The sequence below is a fragment of the Ovis aries genome, chromosome 3 (assembly GCF_016772045.2).
Source record: "Ovis aries strain OAR_USU_Benz2616 breed Rambouillet chromosome 3, ARS-UI_Ramb_v3.0, whole genome shotgun sequence".
In the NCBI taxonomy this organism is placed as follows: Eukaryota; Metazoa; Chordata; class Mammalia; order Artiodactyla; family Bovidae; genus Ovis; species Ovis aries.
The window spans coordinates 194,256,275-194,276,462 of record NC_056056.1 but is presented as its reverse complement, the minus strand read 5'-3'; the positions used below and the strand labels follow the sequence as shown (position 1 = coordinate 194,276,462).

The window sequence follows — 20,188 nt, the reverse complement described above, 5'->3', positions numbered from 1 at the left end:
AAAAGATATTTAAGTAGAAGAGTAAACCAAGGACTTCTAATTCTTTATCTATATGAACATGCCTTCACCATTTCATGGAAATATAATTCTCCTTCTCTGGACTGTAGGGCTTCCCTGGTGGCTCAGAGGTTAAAGCGTCTGCCTCCAATGCGGGAGACCCGGGTTTGATCCCTGGGTCGGGAAGATCCCCTGAAGAAGGAAATGGTAACCCACTCCAGTATTCTTGCCTGGAGAATCCCATGTATGGAGAAGCCTGGTAGGCTACAGTCCACGGGGTCGCAAAGAGTCGGACACGACTGAGCGACTTCACCTTCTCCTTCCTCCACCTGGACTGTAAGGTTCTCCAGCAGCGTAGAGATTGAGTCTCTTCACCTCTGTATCCACGTAACCTAGTAAAATGCCTTGCATATAGTGAAGGCTCAGGGTGGCACTAGTGCCAGTATAAGAGATGTAAGAGACACAGATTCAATCCCTGGGTCGGGAAGATCCCCAGGAGGAGGGCATGGCAACCCACTCCAGTATTCTTGCCTGCAGAATCCCCATGCACAGAGGAGCCTGATGGGCTATGGTCCATAGGTCACAAAGAGGTGGACACGACTGAAGGGACTTAGCATCCAGGCACACAGGATCCAGGCATCCAGTCTCAGCAAGACTGAAAGCAGAAGCTTTCTCCACTCTTATGAGAGAATGTAGTCTACATCTCTACAACCATTTCCCCCCACTATTTTAAACAACTCCTTTGATTGTACCATTTTTTAAAAACTGCTTATAAACTCCTTCCCCAGATGATGTGATTTAATAGCAAAAGCTAGCTGAATGTAAAAAATGTTCAAAAATTAATGAGCTATGTATAGCAGGTCTGTCAGAAGTATACCTAAACACTGTTTAAAATCCAAAACAAAGGGAGATCAGCCTTGAAAAGTCCCTGGGCAGACAAAACCAACATAGCCATACAAACAAAGCTTAATTTAGCTTATTTTGAAAGACTAACTTGACCTGGGGCACTTCGCCTTTCTGCCTCTGGAAATCAGAAGCAAAACTCCCACTGTTTCCCAAGTTTGCTATGAGGTAACCACTATCCAATTCCGTATCTTTTAAGAAAATGTTAATACAACCAATCAGTGTGAAGAATAAACAGTCAATGCCCTCTTACTAAACAACCTGCTTTACATAGCCCTGAGCCTAATTCCATGTCTCAATTTGAGATCTCTTGGTCGGCAAACTGTCTTTTTGGTGGATACACAATGAACTTTCACTAATTACCACTTCCATGATTCAGTGTTTTTACTTCTGCTCCATCTGAACTTTTGGGAGCATCCTCAGGAAATACTTTACAAGGTCTCATGTCAGTCATGCATGCCTGACATCAAGTCGCCCAGTCATATCTGACTCTTTGCGATCCTATGGACTGCAGCACGCCAGGCCTCCTTGTCCCTCACCATCTCCCAGAGTTTGCCCAAGTTCACTGGTGATGCCGTCCAGTCATCTCATCCTCTGAAGCCCTCTTCTACTGCCCTCAATCTTTCCCGGCACCAGGGACTTGACACCAGGTACCAGAGGCTAAATCACACACACACACACCCCTCTCTCCGCCACCTCGGTTTAGATGCAATACACACACACACACACACACACACACACACACACACACACACACACACACACACACACACACACACACACACACACACACACACACACACACACACACACACACACACACACACACACCCCTCTCTCCGCCACCTCGGTTTAGATGCAATACACACACACACACACACACACACACCCCTCTCTCCACCACCTCGGTTTAGATGCAACAGACACACACACACACCACACCCCGCCCCCGCTTCCGCCACCTCGGTTTAGATGCAACACACACACACACCCCTCTCTCCGCCACCTCGGTTTAGATACAACAGCAATTTAATAAAACCCTCCGTCACGCTTAGGCGTCCCCTCTGGCTTTTCCCAATAAACAGTGGTTGCAAATAAAAGGCTTTGGTGACCAAGTCTCCTGCCTGGAAAAAGCTGATGATAAAGAGACCGACCGCAGTGGAACGTGCCCCTAAAGGCCCGAGTTCCACTAGAACTGGGCGATAACGGAGAGTTCCATTAGAGGGGCGAGGGCCCCTGCTTCTCCCTCACCAACGCATTGGTGGAAGGAAGTGAACCGGCCTTCCCCATAGGCCAGGAAAAGGAATGTTAGCTCTTTCAAAGAGGTAACTAGGGGTTACCCCAGAACCTCTCCCGGGTGAAGTTAAGAAAAACATTCCCCCTCCTCGATCTCCGACCCCAAGACCCCCTCTGTCTACTACTTACCCTTTTAGCCGCACTCCAATAAAAACTTCCCGCCACCAGGCTTTCCTTTCTCTCCAGCCGGGGGCATTCACCCTTCCGGGTGGGTCCTTTCAACCAATTGCAGGTACTACCCTTCTCTTATTGGTCAAGGGGTGTGGTCACCATTTGCGTCACTGAACAAAACCAGAGATTATTGGTTGATGTTGGGAGCAGGTGTAGCCAATAGGAAGCGGGTTTGAACCTAGGGTGGGGGCGGCTGCGTGTTTCCGGAAGACGTGGCGGCTCTTGCCTGGGCTGCTTCCCGGCTTCATTCTCTCCACTTGGCTCCACACCCAGGGCGCTCCGAGGTGCTATTGCCGCCTCCCTCACCTCTGCAGCCATGATCTCGTTAACGGACACACAGAGTAAGTACCTGCCCCGAGGCCCCGCCTCAAGCCCCGCACACACCTTCCCCGGTCTGGGTCTCGCCCGCCTTCCCCTCCGCCTGCCCGGGTCAATGAATGAAGCTCCGCGATGGGGGCGGTGGCCTGCAGTACTCAGCTAGGACTGCGGGACCCTGGAGGAGCCGGGTGCTGAACTTGCGGCTGCGGACCTGGCGGGAGGGGAGAGTCAGTGGGGTCTGGGGAGACGCCCAAGCTGGGGAGGGGGAGCTTTCGCCTAGCGCGCAGGGGTCGCGCCGCTCTTTCAGGAGGATGGGCGCTTTGTTCCTGCGGGCGGCCGCGAGAGAAAGTTTGATGCGCGATGCCAGCGGCCCACTCTTGGGGTTATTTTTACACTTGACATACTTGGGGTCCTCTACAAGTTACTGCTGGTTGTTTGGAGGCCGTGTTTTAAATGTCATCCATGATAGGCTCTTTTTGGAAATGTGCTTACGCTTAAATATTTTGAGTATTTGCTTTTTGCCACCACTAGAAGCAACCTTTTAAACATCCCTTGAAATAGCTTCACTTTTCTACCGGCTGCTGTCTTCCCAATCGTAAACTTTGTGTTCAGTTAAACAACTTCTTTCGTTAATATTGTATGTTGTGCTTTGTGGTATGTTTTATTATGTTAGCATCTTTCTGTCTGCTACAGAGTTCTCCAGCCTATCTTATCTCTAAGATTCATATTGCTGTCTGTTGTCTTTCAATATAAAATTTCCCTTTCAATGTGAAATATAAAAGGGGTAGTTTTCTACCCCTTTTTGTCAGTGTTAATAATTTTGTATTTACATATCTGCCAACCCTGTGCTTCCTGTCTTTTGATGGTAGTGATAGTCTTTTTAATCTCACTTTATTTTATCTGCCATGCCTTTTTTTTTTATTCTGTATAACTTACTTGAATTTTAAAGATTTTTAAGAATTTAACAGTCTGTTGAAATAAAAAATAGAACTTCCTTAAAAAATGGCTTATTTTAAAGTGAAGTCGTAAGGTTTGGATTCAAGTCTTGACTAAGTTGAACTTCATTCACCAAGCTGCTTATAACTCCTGCACGCACTGCCACCCCAGGAAGGGTCCCTCCCTTCCTCAGATTGAACTGCCTCTGCACCTTGAGTGCCCATTTTGGTGTATCTGTTCTGATCAGAGATAATATAGAGTCCTTTTCTGTTTGTAGGTTTTTATGTTTGGGGTGTTTTTTGTTTGTTTGTTTGTTTAGTGTTATAATAAAACTACCTATTACATAAAACCATCTCATATCAGTTTACCATGTGCTTTCATGTAAAATGTTTTCTTTAGTTCTAAGAGCCTTGTAAGGCAAAGAAGAATATATCTCTTGCATAAATTAAAGAAGGCTCAAAAGAAATCTAGTGTATAATCATGAGGAAAGCAAGAGAAACAAGACTTGATCCCAGGTCTGCAGGCTCAAAAATGTTTGTCCATTTCACCGTACCCTGCTAGCATCTAAGAAGATTTGATGTTAAGTTTATTTGAAATCTATCTTAGAGGGATGAAATTTTCCCATAGCAAAAAATAGTTTCAACAGTAGATATTTATTATTTAGAATTATGCATTGATTTTTTGAGAGATTGGGTAGAATATTCAGAGCCTATTTTTGGTCCTCTTGACTGAAACCCAGAATTTAGCAGAATACTATACATAAATTGCTAGAATTTATTTTTAATAGTACTACTAATTACTCAGAGGAAGTACTTGGTCTCTATGTAGTTTTCCTATCTGTTAATACTCCTGTCTGAATCTGTGATTATTACATATATATATTATTTACTTACCTTGTGCATATAGATTCTCTTTCATTGAAGTCTTACGGGGACAAGTGCTTATTTACATCCTTTCAAAAAACCAGAATGAGGGGGTTGGGTTGGAATACGGGCAGAATAGGCAGCATTCTCCTTACTTCATTATAGTGATGAAGAGGAGGAAATTCAACTTTTTGCTGCTCATTTGCTGAATGTTTTAAATAGATAATGGATGAGAATACAAAATGATTAGTGGACCAAAAGCTCTTTGGATTTCAACTGGTGTTTGTGTGTGTGTTCAACTGTAGGAATTGGCCATCATTCAAGTGACTTACCAAGATTATTCTGGGATCCCGATTCTGGGAGAGAGTGATCAAGTACTGGTCATAGTAAAAACGCAATTCATGACTTTTTAAGGGAATTCTATAATCCCCTCCAGTACCCCGCCTCCCAAAAAACCCACAAAATTTATTGAGGAGGCTGAAGTGGAGCAGTTGCCATGCTGCCTCTAAAGCTTTACTTCATTATGTCACATTGCCTAAATTCTACCATGATGTTGAACTGAGTTCTTTATTATAACATTTTCTCTTTTTGAAAGGATATAGACAGCGCTGCCTTGAAATGTCTTAAATAAGAAATCAAATCAAAAGTGCTAAGGTGATCATCATGGAGTAAGAATATCTCTCCTTATCAAATTTCTCCGAAAGCTTTTGATTTTAGATAAATTAGTTTTATTAGATTTTTTAGATTAGATTGTGCTTTAAAACTACACATGCCTGTGTGCATGTGCACATGCACGCATGCACATGAGCAAGAAGAATGAAATTTTAATAATGCACAAGAAAATACGTTTATTTTCAGTCAGTTCAGTCGCTCAGTCGTGTCCGACGCTTTGCGACCCCATGGACTGCAGCACTCCAGGCTTCCCTGTCCATCACCAGCTCCGAGAGCTTACTCAAACTCATATCCATTGAGTCAGTGATGCCATCCAACCATCTCATCCTCTGTCGTCCCCTTCTTCTCCTGCATTCAGTCTTTACCAGCATCAGGGTCTTTTCAGATGAATCAGTTCTTCTCATCATATGGCCAAAGGATTGGAGTTTCAGCTTCAGCATCAGTCTTTCCAATGAATATTCAACTGATTTCCTTTAGGATTGACTGGTTGGATCTCCTTGCAGTCCAAGTGACTCTCGAGAGTCTTCTCCAGCACCACAGTTCAAAAGCATCAGTTCTTTGGCACTCAGCTTTCTTTAGTCCAACTCTCACATCCATACATGACTACTGGAAAAATCATACCTTTAACTAGATGGACCTTTGTAGGCAAAGTAATATCTCTGCTTTTTAATATGCTGTCTAGTTGGGTCATTACTTTTCTTCCAAGGAGAAAGCGTCTTTTAATTTCATGGCTGCAATCACCATCTGCAGTGATTTTGGAGCCCAAGAAAATAAAGTCTGTAACTATTTCCATTGTTTCCCTATCTATTTGCCATGAAGTGATGGGACCAGATGCCATGATCTTAGCTTTCTGAATGTTGAGCTTTCAGCCAACATTTTCACTCTCCCTTTTCACTTTCATCAAGAGGGTTTTAGTTCCTCTTCACTTTCTGCCATAAGGGTGGTGTCATCTGCATATCTGAGGTTATTGAGATTTCTCCCGGCAATCTTAATTCCAGCTTGTGCTTTATCCAGCCCAGTGTTTCTCATGATGTACTCTGCATATAAGTTAAATAAGCAGGGTGACAATATACAGCCTTGACATACTCCTTTCCTGATTTGGAACCAGTCTGTTTTTCCATGTCCAGTTCTAACTGTTGCTTCTTGACTTGCATACAGATTTCTCAGGAGGCAGGTCAGGTAGTCTGGTATTCCCATCCCATGTGGGCAACTTAAGACTCAGATTAGTAACTCATCCTTAATCACAGAAATGGCAGATGTATGTGTGTGGAGGGGGACCGGTGTTGGGCGGGAGGGGAGTGGTGTGGGGTTTGGCTAGAATTCAAATCTAGTCCTGAGGCTCCACAGTTTATAACTTGGGACCAAAACATTTCACTGCTTTACCCAGTGCAGTCCAGCAAGAGAGGGTTGCCTCTAACATTTTTGCCAAAACACTAGCAGGTTAGTGCCAAATAGTCACTGATGTGAATGGGTCAAAAGGCTCAAACTGGCCTCACTGTTCCATTTTCTCCCCTCCAGTTCTTCCCTAAGCCTATGTATTCACAAGCCCTCTGGTTATTAAAGCACTATTTGGAGCTGCCCTCTCACCATCAGAATCGTACCCAGTAAAATAAACATGCTGTTCATGCTGAACAGCGAGGCCAGTTTGAGACTCTTGACACATTCAAATTAGGGACTGTGTGGCAATAATCTGCTAGTGTTTCAGCAAAAATGTTAGCGGCAACCCTCTCTTGCTGGACTGTACTGGGTAAAGCAGCGGAATGTTTCGGTTCCTGTGTTACAGTTATAAGCTGTGGAACCTCAAGACTAGATTTGAATTCTAGCCAAACCTCACACACTCCCCTCCTACCTAGCACCCGTCCCCCTCCACACACACCCATATTTGCCGATTCTGTGATCAAGGATGAGTTACTAATCTGAGTCTTAAGTTGCCCACATGAAACATGGAGCCAGTAATACTTTTTAACCCCCCAGTTTTGCCAAAGGAATTAGGACATTTGTGTAGACATCTCATGGCTCAAACGGTAAAGCGTCTGTCTGCAATGCAGGATCAATCCCAGGGTTGGGAAGATCCCCTGGAGAAGGAAATGGCAGCCCACTCCAGTGCTCTTGCCTGGAAAATCCCATGGATGGAGGAGCCTGGTAGGCTACGGTCCATGAGGTCGCAAAGAGTCAGACACAACTGAGCAATGTCACATTCACTCATTAAATGTAAAACCGTATACATTGTCTTTCTTTTTCACTGCAGTTTTTAATAATATAACTGACATTATGTTAGTAACAAGCTGATTATATTAAACTTGAATCACCTAAAGATGCTTCTCCCAGAAGTTCAGCATATCCCAATACCTTTGAGTTTCATTTAATCTTATGTATTTACCTCGGGGGAGGGGGATCCTTTGGGAAGCAGTATGGCATGATGGTTAAGCACAGGGACTTTGGATTCAAATAGACCTGAGTTCAAATGCTTATCCAGATGTGTGACTTTGGGCAAATGAAGTCAATTCTCTAAACCTCAGTTTCCTCCATCTCTAAGATGATATAATGATACCTACCTTGCAATATTACTGGGAGAAATAAGTTCTGTAAGAGATGTGAAGCACTTCATAATGGCCAATTCATGGTAAATTCTCAGTATATAGTATGTTTATTGCCATATAATTTCCTTTCTGAAGAACAAACATCTCGACACGTCTCTGTTATCATTAGGACAACTTGTGAAAAAATAGAAATGGGTTGTATTTAAGTAACCCAGCTGCCAGTGATTAAATCTTAACTACTAAATAGTTACTTAATGGAATGTTACTTGCTCATTTGTCCATATTTTTCTCTCAGAAATTATGCCTGACATCTGAATAGTTATTTTGGTAAATTCTCCTGAAGCATTTAAGCATGAAAGTATCAGCTTCCAACTTTCATGAGAATTTATGTCCGTGGTGTACACTTTCCAATGTATTTATGGACAGGTACTTTGCTGACAAAGATCCATATAGTCAAAGCTGTGATTTTTCCAGTAGTCATGTATGGGTGTGAGAGCTGGACCATAAAGAAAACTGAGCAGCACCAAAAATTGATGCTTTCCAAATGTGGTGTTAGAGAAGACTCTTGAGAGTTCCTTGGACTGTAAGCAGATCAAACCAGTCAATCCTAAAGGAAATCAGTCCTGAATATTCATTGAAAGGACTGATGCTGAAGCTTCAGTACTTTGGCCACCTGATGCTAAGAGCCAACTCATTTGAAAAGACCCTGATGCTGGGAAAGATTGAAGGCTGGAGGAAAACCGGTACAACAGAGCATGATAGTTGGATGGCATCACCAACTGGATGAACATGAGTTTGAGAAGCTCCGGGAGTTGGTGGTGGACAGGGAAGCCTGGTATGCTGCAGTCCTCGGGGTCACAAAGAGTCAGACACAGCTGAGTGACTGAACTGAACTGAACCTGAATTCTTTTAGTCTAACTCTCAGAGAAAAAGGTAGCTGGAATGGGAGGCAGTCATTAACTGTAAATTGAAGTTGAGGATGTTGAAGAAGACACATGTAAATTTTCAACTCATTGGAACATTTTACATGGCTTAAATTTTTAAGGAGCTGTGACTTAGATTTTAGCTTTCTGGAGCTGAGGTAACAGATCAGAAATCACTACTGTGTATTTAAAATTGTATTTCCCCAAATATGGCAGTTTCAGTTCAGATCCATTGTTTTCTGCAGGTAGTGCTGCTAGGTTAAAGTAAGGATTGGTGACTGGTTTCCTGCAAGCTGTACTAAAATGAGCAAGGAAGTAATTTCATGGATTGTGCTTTGCAACATTAACAGACTAGTGCAACTGTAACCATAGAAAGTTAAGACTCTTCAGAAGTACAGATAAGTCTAGGAAATGTAAAGGCAATAAAATTATTAGTTTTATATAAAGAGTAAATAGAGCCTTAAAAGCTTATATTTTCCACTACTCTATACTCAGTACCTAGAACAGTTGCCAACATCTAGGAGTGGATCAACAATTTTTTGTTTCTGAGTGAAGAAGTAAAGACCCAGAATGTTAATATTAGGTAAGACAGTGTTGGAGAGGTGGTTTTAGGACTGAGACTAAATGTGTGAATAGGTGCATAGTTGAGAGAGACTTATAGTAGATAAATGCATGACAAACCATCAGGAAGTCAAAGTGATGCCTCACCTTCTGAATATTAACTTTTAGAGGAGACAGCTACTTGATTCTCAAAATTTCTCGTGTTGCCATTGTGAGAAGCATAATAGAGCGAAGTCTGTTGTACTGACGTCCTGTAGCATTTCTAGTAGGTTCAGCATTTTAAGAAGAAACTGCAGGTCTTGTGCATATAAATACTAGTCCTGGAACATAAAAGGAGAAGAGGGGACAAAGAGTAAAAGTAAACCCATATACTTATGTCTGAAGCCAGAAGGTTTCTTGGGAGGAAAAAAAAATGCATAACCAAAGGTTTAGAATCCTGATTCATCTTTCTCTATTATGGGTATGTTTGTGAGAAGTCCTCTGTTTCATTTAAGGAGCAGAAATTCTTAACTCATTTTAAATTTGAGAGTAATTTGCTGATGTTAATTTAATTTGTTATAGTTCATAAAGAATGTCATCATAAGTTAACCTGCAGTGTTGGGACCCATGTTTCCTTATCAGTCAAAAGAAAAACTGAAACTTTTTTCCTAGTTTGCAGGGATCTGAATGTAGCTTTACTTTTGCTCTACTCTTAACTGTATGACTTCTGTTGCAGAAATTGGAATGGGATTAACAGGATTTGGAGTGTTCTTCCTATTCTTTGGAATGATCCTCTTTTTTGACAAAGCACTACTGGCTATTGGAAATGTGAGTGTTTCAACATATATTTTAGCTACATTCATAATGAAATTTTAACTTAATATAAATGAATTATTGCCAGCTGTAAAACCAGGGGAAGATAATTCACTGTTACTCATATGAAGATTCCTGTTACATTTTCTGTTTCCATCAGGGATGAAACTTGCAAGCGTACTGTTTAAACAAAAGGTAAACACTTAATGAGGTTTTCTAATCCTGTAACTGCTCGGTTAAATATTTTGATATGTGATTTACAATAGAGTAAAATCAAGACCACCTCTGAGTAGTTGAAAGTAGATGATTTCATAGCCCCACGTCTTGATAAATTTGTTAATGTCATTTTGACTTGAAATATCTGAGATTTAACATTTACTTCAATAGCATAAGATGAAGAGTTTTTTAAAACCACTTCAACCTTTAAAATATATACCTCTATTAATAATTGGCTTGCTAAGAAAGGTGTGTATATTGTTTATTTGGAATGTGTACTCTCTTATCTGTGGTGAAGGCTGTGCAAGAGCCCTAGAAATTAGTAACCCTCTTTAAAAAAGTGTTAGCTGCTCAGTCATGTCCGACTCGTAGTGCCCCCTCTTAGGACTGTAGCCAGGGTCCTCTGTCCATGGAATTCTCCAAGCAAGAATACTGGAGTTGATTGCCATGCTCTCCTCCAGGGGATCTTCCCAACCCAGGGATTTACGGTCTGAGCCCCCAGGGAAGCCCAGTAATCCTCCTAAGAGGGCACTAAAGTCACTAAGGATGGAATAGTTTCAAAGCGTATATTAACATCGGACTTTTAATTGGATGTTGGAAAATACAAAGGATAACAAAACTGTTCAGAATTAATGTTTTAATAAACAATAACATCAACAGCATTGGCATCTCAGAATGTGAAACTTAAACATTAGGCTTAATAAACATTTGTGTGAAATATTTTTCACTAAAGTACAGTAATGAAGAAAGGCAAGTATTTGGGAATAAAACCTGGAAGAAAACAAGTTTTTAGTTGACCACCATCTCTTGTCCATTGTCTGAAAACATACAGAATATATTTGAGAAGGCACAGCTGTATTTCATATCAGCTGCTCCCAGACTTCTGGAATTAATAAAACTAGGATCTTCCTCCTGGGTTTGTGTGATTTCTTCTACTACCAAATGGGCCATGTCAGGTTTTCTCCCATCTGTAGGATCTCCTATCGGTCCTGATAAAAGTTTTCAGAACCGGGAGTCCCTTCAGTTGATATTTTACAGGCACCTACTCTCTTTCGCCTTCCGGTTCATCTTGTAAATTGACAAAGCTGTCGCCATCTGGCTAAACCTGGGGAAACCACTGCAGGCGCAGACACCCGTGGGTAATGCCTCATTTGTCTTTACTTCCCTTTTCTTCATCAGATCACAACAGAAGAGGGCTGAACAGAGTGGGATGTAACCACCACTTTAACATGGTCCTGCCTCTTGTGTGCATTGGTGGCCTTCTCTGGCCAGTTGGCCACATTAAAAGGCACATGTCTTAAACATTTATCATATTTATCTTTGACCATCCTTTTCAAGCGTATACAGTGCATTTAACTGCCTAACTATGTTGCATTTTCCTTCTCTTGCAGGTTTTATTTGTGGCTGGCTTGGCTTTTGTAATTGGTTTAGAAAGAACATTCAGATTCTTCTTCCAAAAACATAAAGTGAAAGCTACAGGATTTTTCCTGGGTGGTGTGTTTGTGGTCCTGATTGGTTCACCTTTGATAGGCATGATCTTTGAAATTTATGGATTCTTTCTCTTGTTCAGGTAACTCAACTATTTTATTGTTTCAGTAAACCATTATGTCAGATAATTATTACAGAAACCCAGATGTGTTTATCAAATGCAGATGATTGCTTGTGTCAGGGTATAAATTAACTTGTAAAGCATTTTCAGTGCTATAAAGTTTACTTTGGTGGCATCTTAAGGCACTCTGTCTCTGTTTGCTGTTTTCATCAACCAACCAGTGATAGATCAATCCAGCGTTTTAACATGTAGAACCTGATACTGCACAGATATTGCCACTTGATGATGCTTTCTTTAGTGCGTGCAGATGTTAAAAAATTTTGGACCAAATACATTATTGGAGGTTTTGATCATTTAATATTTTCTGAATGCCACTTACCAAGTAAATAATAGTATGCAATGTGAGAAAACACTTTTAAGTAAGGTTGATTAAATTACTTATTCAAGGTATATCATTTGTCTTCTCTCTGCCAAGCACCCTATTGCCCACAGCAAACATTTGCCCACAAGTGCCAAATCTGCTTTAAGGAATCTCTCATTTCTGACACATGAAATAGACTGTAAAGGAACTGGTGGGATATAGTAGTAATGTGGTTATAGATGTTTATGCAGAATGTTACAGAGCACAACTAAAGAAGGGATCACACCCAGGGAGAGGGAAGAAATGGTAACTGAATTTTGAAGTTGCTTAAAAGTTCAAAATTTTAACAAGATTTCTTTTTATATGGCTAACAGTCGGTTTTGGTGCTAGAGAATCTGTTCGTTCTGAGACCTTTTTCCCCCTCTCCCAGGGGCTTCTTTCCTGTGGTTGTTGGCTTTATTAGAAGAGTGCCAGTCCTTGGATCCCTCTTGAACTTACCTGGAATTAGATCGGTAAGTAATCCTATATTTAGCAACATATTTTTTTGAACCATTAAAATAAGTGCTCTCTGGGAGAAAGAATGGTTTGGGAGTTTGGGGTTAGCAGATGCAGACTATTATATTTAGAATGGATAAACAAGATCCTGCTGTATAGCACAGAGAACTATATTCAGCATCCTGTGATAAACCATAATAGAAAAGAATATACGTATATATATGTATAACTAGATCACTTTGCTTTACAGCAGAAATTAACACAGTGTTGTAAATCAACTACAATTTTGAAATTGTTTAAATAAAATAAAAATTTTAAAGATAAATAATTGTTCTCTGATGCTCTTTTTAGAAATTTGAGGAATTGATAACATGATTGATATGTTTTTATTATGATATATATAAACAGTTGCATCACATAAATTGTGGTTACAATGAATAACAGAAAATAATCATTGCTAAACCTATAAAACCTGAAATTTGGTTTCACTGTATCCGCATTTAATGTTGTTTTCCTTTTTTCATGTGACTTGGATTGCTATGCTACCTTTCTCTTTGAGAGTTCAAAGCACCTTTCAGTTAACTTTTATAAGAGCTTTAATTTTAGAAGCAATAATATAAAAGAACACCATTATTTCTTACAAATATGTTCTCTCTTAGACTGTATCACCAAATGGAGTGTGTTGAAACAATTAAATAAAGCATTGTGATACTGAGAGTCAGATGATAAAATTCTGTTCCCAGCTCTGTCCACAGTTAGAACGGTCTTGTCAAATCTGTATCTCCAGGGCAGGCCATCAACTTCTTATAGATGTTTGCAGATTTGCATAGTTGCTTCTAGAGATACTCCATAGCATGTGTTGAATTCTCAAAGAACTAAAGGATGGCTTTCCCACTAAGGAATAGGTACCACTGTAAGCCTGATCTCATTTCAATTTTAGAGTCAGAATCTTACAGCTCACATAACCTAGATATTTGAAGTTACCTTTGGAGAGAAAATGTGCTTTCTCTCCACCTAAACATGTCATAAAATTCTAATGAATCCTCGAGTGCTAGTCACTTACTTGCAATAATATAAAATGTTGGGACCTAGGCTTATAGGGGTATATCCTGATTTCATTCGCATTAATCCCCAAACTCATACAGTAGTCAGTGTTATTTATACTTAGAGTGTCTTTTGAATGTACTGAAACTTCTAGTTATATAGAGTTGTACTTATTAATCATGTCCCTAATTTAAGGATTCTTCAGTATTTGCATAAATGAACATTCAGTGCTATAAATTTTGTTTTCTACTAATGCTTCATTAAAATAAATAAGCATTTCTTAATATTATTTTATTATTATTAAGTAAAAGTATGAATAATGACATAAAGGGTTAAATCATTCCTACATTTTGATAGTATAATAGCCACTTGGGTTATGTAACTTAATATCTTCACTAATTACTTTGTTTCAACATCTGTTTGCATCACCATCTGGAATGCTGAAGAAAGCCCAATTGCTTTATATTTGGGGTGGAGTAATCAAGTAAATAGCCACTTACATTAGTATGTGTTAAAACTTATGTTCTGTAATATCGATTTATGCTTGCATCATTAAGTCTCTTTTTAATGTCATTGCCACTTTCAGTCTGAAGTCCAGAATACACATTTAAAGTATTTTTAGTCAATAGCTGTTGTTAATTATTGAACTTAATGGAGCTAAATCTGTTTGTTCAAAGACTACATAGGCCCAGAAGAGATCCACAATAATGGTCAGTTGAAATAATATTATTGGGTTCATTAATGCATGAATGGCTGACATTTCAGCTTTTTTTTTTTTAATTTTTCTTTTGTTAAGCTAGAAGCGTTAACTTCATTTTATCCAGTTTTTTTAATTCATTGTGTTGCATTTCTCATGTTGCACTTTTAAAGTCATATGTATAACATGTCATGCGAAAACTCGTAGAAAAAAAATTTTTTATATACATTTATGTGTCAGAAGATGGTGAGTAGTACTGGGTTAATCATTGTCAGTCATACCTTAAATTTCCACAAGTCTTACAAAGCTGGGTTTTTTTAATCAACATTTAGAGTTGATGTGATATTTTTAAGTGCTCTAGGCTTTTTTTTAACTATCTGTTTTTCTTCTCCTTGCAGTTTGTAGATAAAGTCGGAGAAAGCAACAATATGGTGTAACAACCATTGAATTGAAGACTCATTTAAAATATTGTATTATTTATAAAATCCTTTGAAGAATATTCAGCACAAAATTAAATTACCTGAAATAGCTTGTAATGTTCTTTACAGAAGTTTAAAAGGTATAGCCTACAAAGTACCAACAACAGTTAACAAAGAAGCGATGAAAACAGGCTTCTAACCAAGTCATCTAAGAGGTCAGCAAGCAAACCGAAGGAGGTGAAATCTATGTTACATGCATATTGAAACTTTTAAAGGCCATTTTTATTATTTTTCCACAATGTGCGAAACACAGCCATCCATAGAGAACTGTATGTAATCCCTATTTCTTTCCTTCTTATGTTCAAGATGCAAGCATATCCATAGGCATTTGCTTTTTAGAAGTGTCCACTGCAATGGCAAAAATATTTCCAGTTGCACTGTGTCTCTGAAAATGATGCATGAGTTAGATTGGATTATGTCATTTTAATCTATTAAAACCAGGAAAACCCAGTGTTGATGTATGAATCCCTTTTTTTTTTTTTTTTTGGTAAGAATATGGTTAAAATAAAACTTTCATGGTTCTTCTGAATCTTAATATTTTAAAACCAGATGAAAATCCGACCTAGATATTCTTTGTTGGAATGTTGCAAAGGTCATTCTTTACTATCTTACAGTTTCTAAGTTACAGCTTACTCAGCACTTTTTCCTTCAGCAACACACTCTGGAAATCCTGATATTCCTTGGGACTCTCATCTGAGCATCTGTATCTTTCATGACACATGAGCATTTAACAGAAAGCCATCTCAGCCATGAAAGAGTCTGTTACAAAGCTTGTTTCACTGAATGGTGTGTTCTTTAAGATACTAAGTGATACAACCCAAGTGAGATTTTTCCGTGTCATGATCCAGTTTTTCCTTTTATTTTTTTTTTTAATTTTAGCAGTGGTTTATTATTTTGCTTTTCATACATTGAAATAACTACTGGTAATTTTTACTTTAAGATGTAACATGTTATAAGGTTAGATTTACAGCTGTTTTTTAAAGGGCTGTTCACAGAAGCCAATTTTTCCCTTATTTTCAGCGTTTTCCTGACATAAAAATCCGTATGCATACTGTGTGTTTCATACTCGCTCTCTTCATCTTGAATTCATGGAGAGAATCTCTGAGTTCACACGCTAAAGTTATTTTACTGTAATTAAACTGGCTATAGTTCTGAAAAACATGACACTACAAAAACGATGTGGTATTTTCTCCACTGTTGCTGCTCGACAGGCAGTAAGTAGGAAGCTGTGGTTGTTTCCTCAGGAGTAGTTTTCCAAGGAGGCACCCTTTTGTAGATGTAGGAAGCCATGTCAAGAGTCATAGTATTAATTTGTTTTACTATTAATGATTGTACTATTTGCTCATTTTTTTTAACAGTCGCAGAGCTTTTTAATACATAAAATCATTGAAATTTGTGATTTTTTATTTACAAACATGTCTACAAGATATATTATTGCCTGTGTTATTAGTAGTTAAATCTCTTGATGCACAGGGAAGTCCCATCCTTGCTCATCTAAAGAACGAACGACTTGGTAGATAGTCTTAACGGTTCAGCCTTGTGGATTACTGTCTTTTCGGTACTGGCATTTGACTTATGACATAATCTGTGAACATAGATGATATTGACAAAATGAGACTCCTACCTCAATAGTTCATGGAATGATAAGAAACCTTTTGTTGTGTAATGTTCTTCAAAAAAGTACTATCCTCACTTGGAGAGTGTCAAATATCTACATACTTGGGGGACTGACTTATATAAGTTGCCCTGTGGGACTCTGTTATACATATTTTTGACTGACCCGTATTATTTACAGTGGCTAGATAAGTCTACCTTTTTTAGAGCAAGAACATTATCTGTTAATGTAAGGAACATCTGTATTATTTAACTCCTTTGTAGACATGAATTTCTATCAGAATGTTCTTTGCACTGTAGCAGAGATCTCTTTTTCAACAATCTTGTTCAGAAAACATTATTAGACAGAAGTGTATAAAGGATGTGATAATCTCCCAGTAAGAATGAGAGGCTTGGAGCAGTTTTGTTTTTTCAAATGTGAGTTTGGGACTGCTTGGCAGCATTGTATGTTTCTTAGAACCATTGATGAGGCTCTATTTTTAAACATAACTTGTTTTCTGACAGGAAACACTGTACATCATATGGTTTCTTCCTTTCCAAAATTAGTCTTCTGTGACAAAAAAAAAAAAAAGCATCAGTTATTGCTATAAAGGTGGAAGAAAAGGTCTAATACTACTTAGCCTTAAGTGTTTCTGGCATTGTTCAAATCTATTTTCTGTAACAGAAACCTATTTGGAATGTTTTTCTTTTCCCCTTATACATTGTAATTCCTGGAATACTGCTGCTTTTAAAAGTCTCACAGATTATATGATCTAACAATTGAATATTGTAAATACACTTGTCTTACTTCTCAATAAAAGGGTACTTTTCTATTAATTGGTGGTTGTCTCAACTTGGGCTGCTAAAACAAAATTCCACAGACCAACTTACACAACAGATATTAGTTCTCATGGTTCTGGATTCTGGGAAGTCCAAAATGAAGATGCTGGCAGATTCAGTTCCTGGAGAGGGCCCTCTTTCTAGCTTGCAGACAGCTGCCTCCTTTCTATGTCCTCACATGACATAGAAAAAGAGAATGAGCTCTCCTCTCTCTTCTAATAAGGACATTAATCCCTTCATGAGGCATCCCATCTTGATCACCTCATCTAAACCCAGCTACCTCCCCATGGCCCACCCCCAGTGCCAGCATATTGGCGGTTGAGTTTTCAATGTATAAGTTTGAAGGGAACAAAAATTCAATCCATAGCAATGGTCAGATGTATTTTTATTATGAAATTCTAAAAATCGAGCATTGTACAATAACCCAACTTGTGTTTTAAATTGATGGGGAAACAGTGGAAACAGTGTCAGACTTTATTTTGGGGGGCTCCCAAATCACTGCAGATGGTGATTGCAGCCATGAAATTAAAAGACACTTACTCTTTGGAAGGAAAGTTATGACCAACCTAGATAGCATATTCAAAAGCAGAGACATTACTTTGCCATCAAAGGTCTGTCTAGTCAAGGCTATGGTTTTTCCTGTGGTCATGTATGGATGTGAGAGTTGGACTGTGAAGAAAGGTGAGCGCCAAAGAATTGATGCTTTTGAACTGTGGTGTTAGAGAAAACTCTTGAGAGTCCCTTGGACTGCAAGGAGATCCAACCAGTCCATTCTGAAGGAGATCAATCCTGGGATTTCTTTGGAAGGAATGATGCTAAAGCTGAAACTCCAGTACTTTGGCCACCTCATGCGAAGAGTTGACTCACTGGAAAAGACTCTGATGCTGGGAGGGATTGGGGGCAGGAGGAGAAGAGGACAACAGAGGATGAGATGGCTGGATGGCATCACCGACTTGATGGACATGAGTTTGAGTGAACTCCAGGAGTTGGTGATGGACAGGGAGGCCTGGCGTGCTGCAATTCATGGGGTCGCAAAGAGTCGGACACGACTGAGTGACTGAACTAAACTGAACTGAATATGCAGTTTTCTTTTTTATAGAAGGATCATCACATCTTTCATTTCCAAAGTGTTTAATTATAATCAGAAATAAGCTTCAGGTAAAACAAAGTGAGCAATGAATTTAGAAATTGGTGGAGAAATGCTTAATTTTTTTTCTCAGCATGGAAGGAATATATAATATTTAAGTATTCATGACTTAAACTCAATGTCAGCAGTGTTTTGATCATAAACTTTAGTAAGGCCAAAAGCCACTGGACAAATCTATCAGTTAAGATACACAATAAGTTTGTTGCGTCCGATCATTAAACCACAAATCTTGACTATTGTCTATTGAACTGCAAGTCTTGAATCTATTATTAAACATCCAGTACATCTTTCTAGTAGTGAAGGATAGGGAGGCCTGGTCTGCTGGAGTCCAAGGGGTCGCAAAGGGTCAGACACGACTTAAGGACTAAACATCTTTCTAACCTTTTCCACTGGGCTAAAAGGTTCCAACCTCTGTGTTTCTGCTTCTTGTATCCATGTAGGAGGTTGGACATAGCATCTGCCCCAGATCCTTCAACTGACGCTTTTCCATGGCCTTACCTCTACCACCTAAGACCTGTTAAAGGGTCACCTCTGTTTAACTAGGCCAAAACAGCAGGCCCTTCCATGTCCTCTCCTAGACCATTCCACTTGTTTTGTATTTACATGGTTTGGGGAAAGAGATTCTTGAGCTTCAAAGCTTAAGTAAAGGATAGTAAAGACATTGGCCAATGAGTGGGGAGTTTTATTTTGAATAGTGGGCCTTCTCAGTGCCCTAATAAAGCTGGTAGCTCTTTGGGGAGTTAACTTCTTCCACCCCTTTGTGAGACAACTGGCCTATGGAGCTGACTGGCCTTCACAGAGAATAAAGCCTAAACAAAATAGGAATTAAACCCAGTGACCTCAACATCCAGTACCAAAATCCTCTATTCTGTCATCAGAGGTAATTTCTATCTTTGAGTATCTTAATAGCCATATTGTCCAGGTAATCTTTCCCAAGATAGGAGCTGTTTGAAAAAGACAAACATCATATGATATCAGTTATATGTGATTTCAAAAAAAAAAAAAAATTTTTGATACAAATAAACTTAGTAAAGAAATAGACTCACAGACATTGAAAACAAACTTACCAAAGTGGATGGAGTTGGGGGAAGGTAGATGAAGAATTTCAGATTAACAAATACACAAAAATAGATACGCAACAAAGACCTACTGTAGAGCACAGGGAACTGTATTCAGTATTTTGAAATAACCTATAACCGAAAAGAATCTGAAAAAGGTTTGAGATATATATATATATATATATATATATATATATATATATAACAGTATTAGTTTGCTGTGCCCCTGAAGGGCTTCTCTGGTGGCTCAGACAGTTGAGAATCTGCCTGTAGTACAGGAGACGTAACAGACACTAGTTCGATCCTTGGGTCAGGAAAACCCCCTGGCGAAGGGAATAGCTACCCACTGAAGTGTTCTTGCCTGGAGAATTTCCTGAAACTAATATAACCTGCACCTGAAACTAATATAACATTCTAAATAAACTATACTTCAATTTTTAAAATGTATAAATAAAATTTAAACAATTGTTTTCTAAAGGTAGGCGCTGTTGTGTGTGTGAACACAGTAATCACGGATCTTGTAAGAATGCAGTTTAAACTTTGACAGTGCTGTTTCAGTTGGGCCTGGGCACCCTGAAGTCGAATAGAAGAATTCAGATAACATCAGTGATGTGGGCAAAATTATCTCCATTAAGTATGCCTTTTAAAAAAGTTTCAGAGACAAAAACAAGTATCACGTATATAAATATATAGAATCTAGGAAAAAATGGTATAGATGAACCTATTAGCAGGGCAGA

The 20,188-nt window shown here is 39.1% G+C and overlaps 2 protein-coding genes across 5 annotated transcripts in view; one reads left to right on the top strand and one right to left on the bottom strand.

The window, feature by feature from the left end:
• Positions 1–2,426, bottom strand: part of RECQL (RecQ like helicase) — a 45,662-nt gene extending 43,236 nt beyond the window's left edge. For all 4 annotated transcript variants that reach the window (XR_006059419.2, XM_042247435.2, XM_060413327.1 and 1 more), the window contains exon 1: positions 2,326–2,426. The gene's annotated coding sequence lies outside the window, so the exon portion shown is untranslated. The remainder of the gene's footprint in view (positions 1–2,325) is intronic.
• Positions 2,427–2,552: 126 nt separating this feature from the next.
• GOLT1B (golgi transport 1B) lies at positions 2,553–17,243 on the top strand. The gene is made up of 5 exons (XM_004006796.5): positions 2,553–2,708; positions 9,896–9,987; positions 11,580–11,758; positions 12,529–12,610; positions 14,733–17,243. Exons 1-5 carry the CDS (start codon positions 2,684–2,686, stop codon positions 14,769–14,771), a joined length of 417 nt encoding a protein of 138 aa, XP_004006845.1. The 5' UTR covers positions 2,553–2,683; the 3' UTR covers positions 14,772–17,243.
• Positions 17,244–20,188: the final 2,945 nt, after the last annotated feature.

Bases quoted from the DNA above. Each gene is read 5' to 3' on its own strand.
- GOLT1B (XM_004006796.5), top strand. From the start codon at position 2,684: ATGATCTCGTTAACGGACACACAGA. The intron at 2,709-9,895 runs GTAAGTACCTGC...CTTCTGTTGCAG, and splicing joins CTCGTTAACGGACACACAGA to AAATTGGAATGGGATTAACA. The intron at 11,759-12,528 runs GTAACTCAACTA...CCCCTCTCCCAG, and splicing joins GGATTCTTTCTCTTGTTCAG to GGGCTTCTTTCCTGTGGTTG.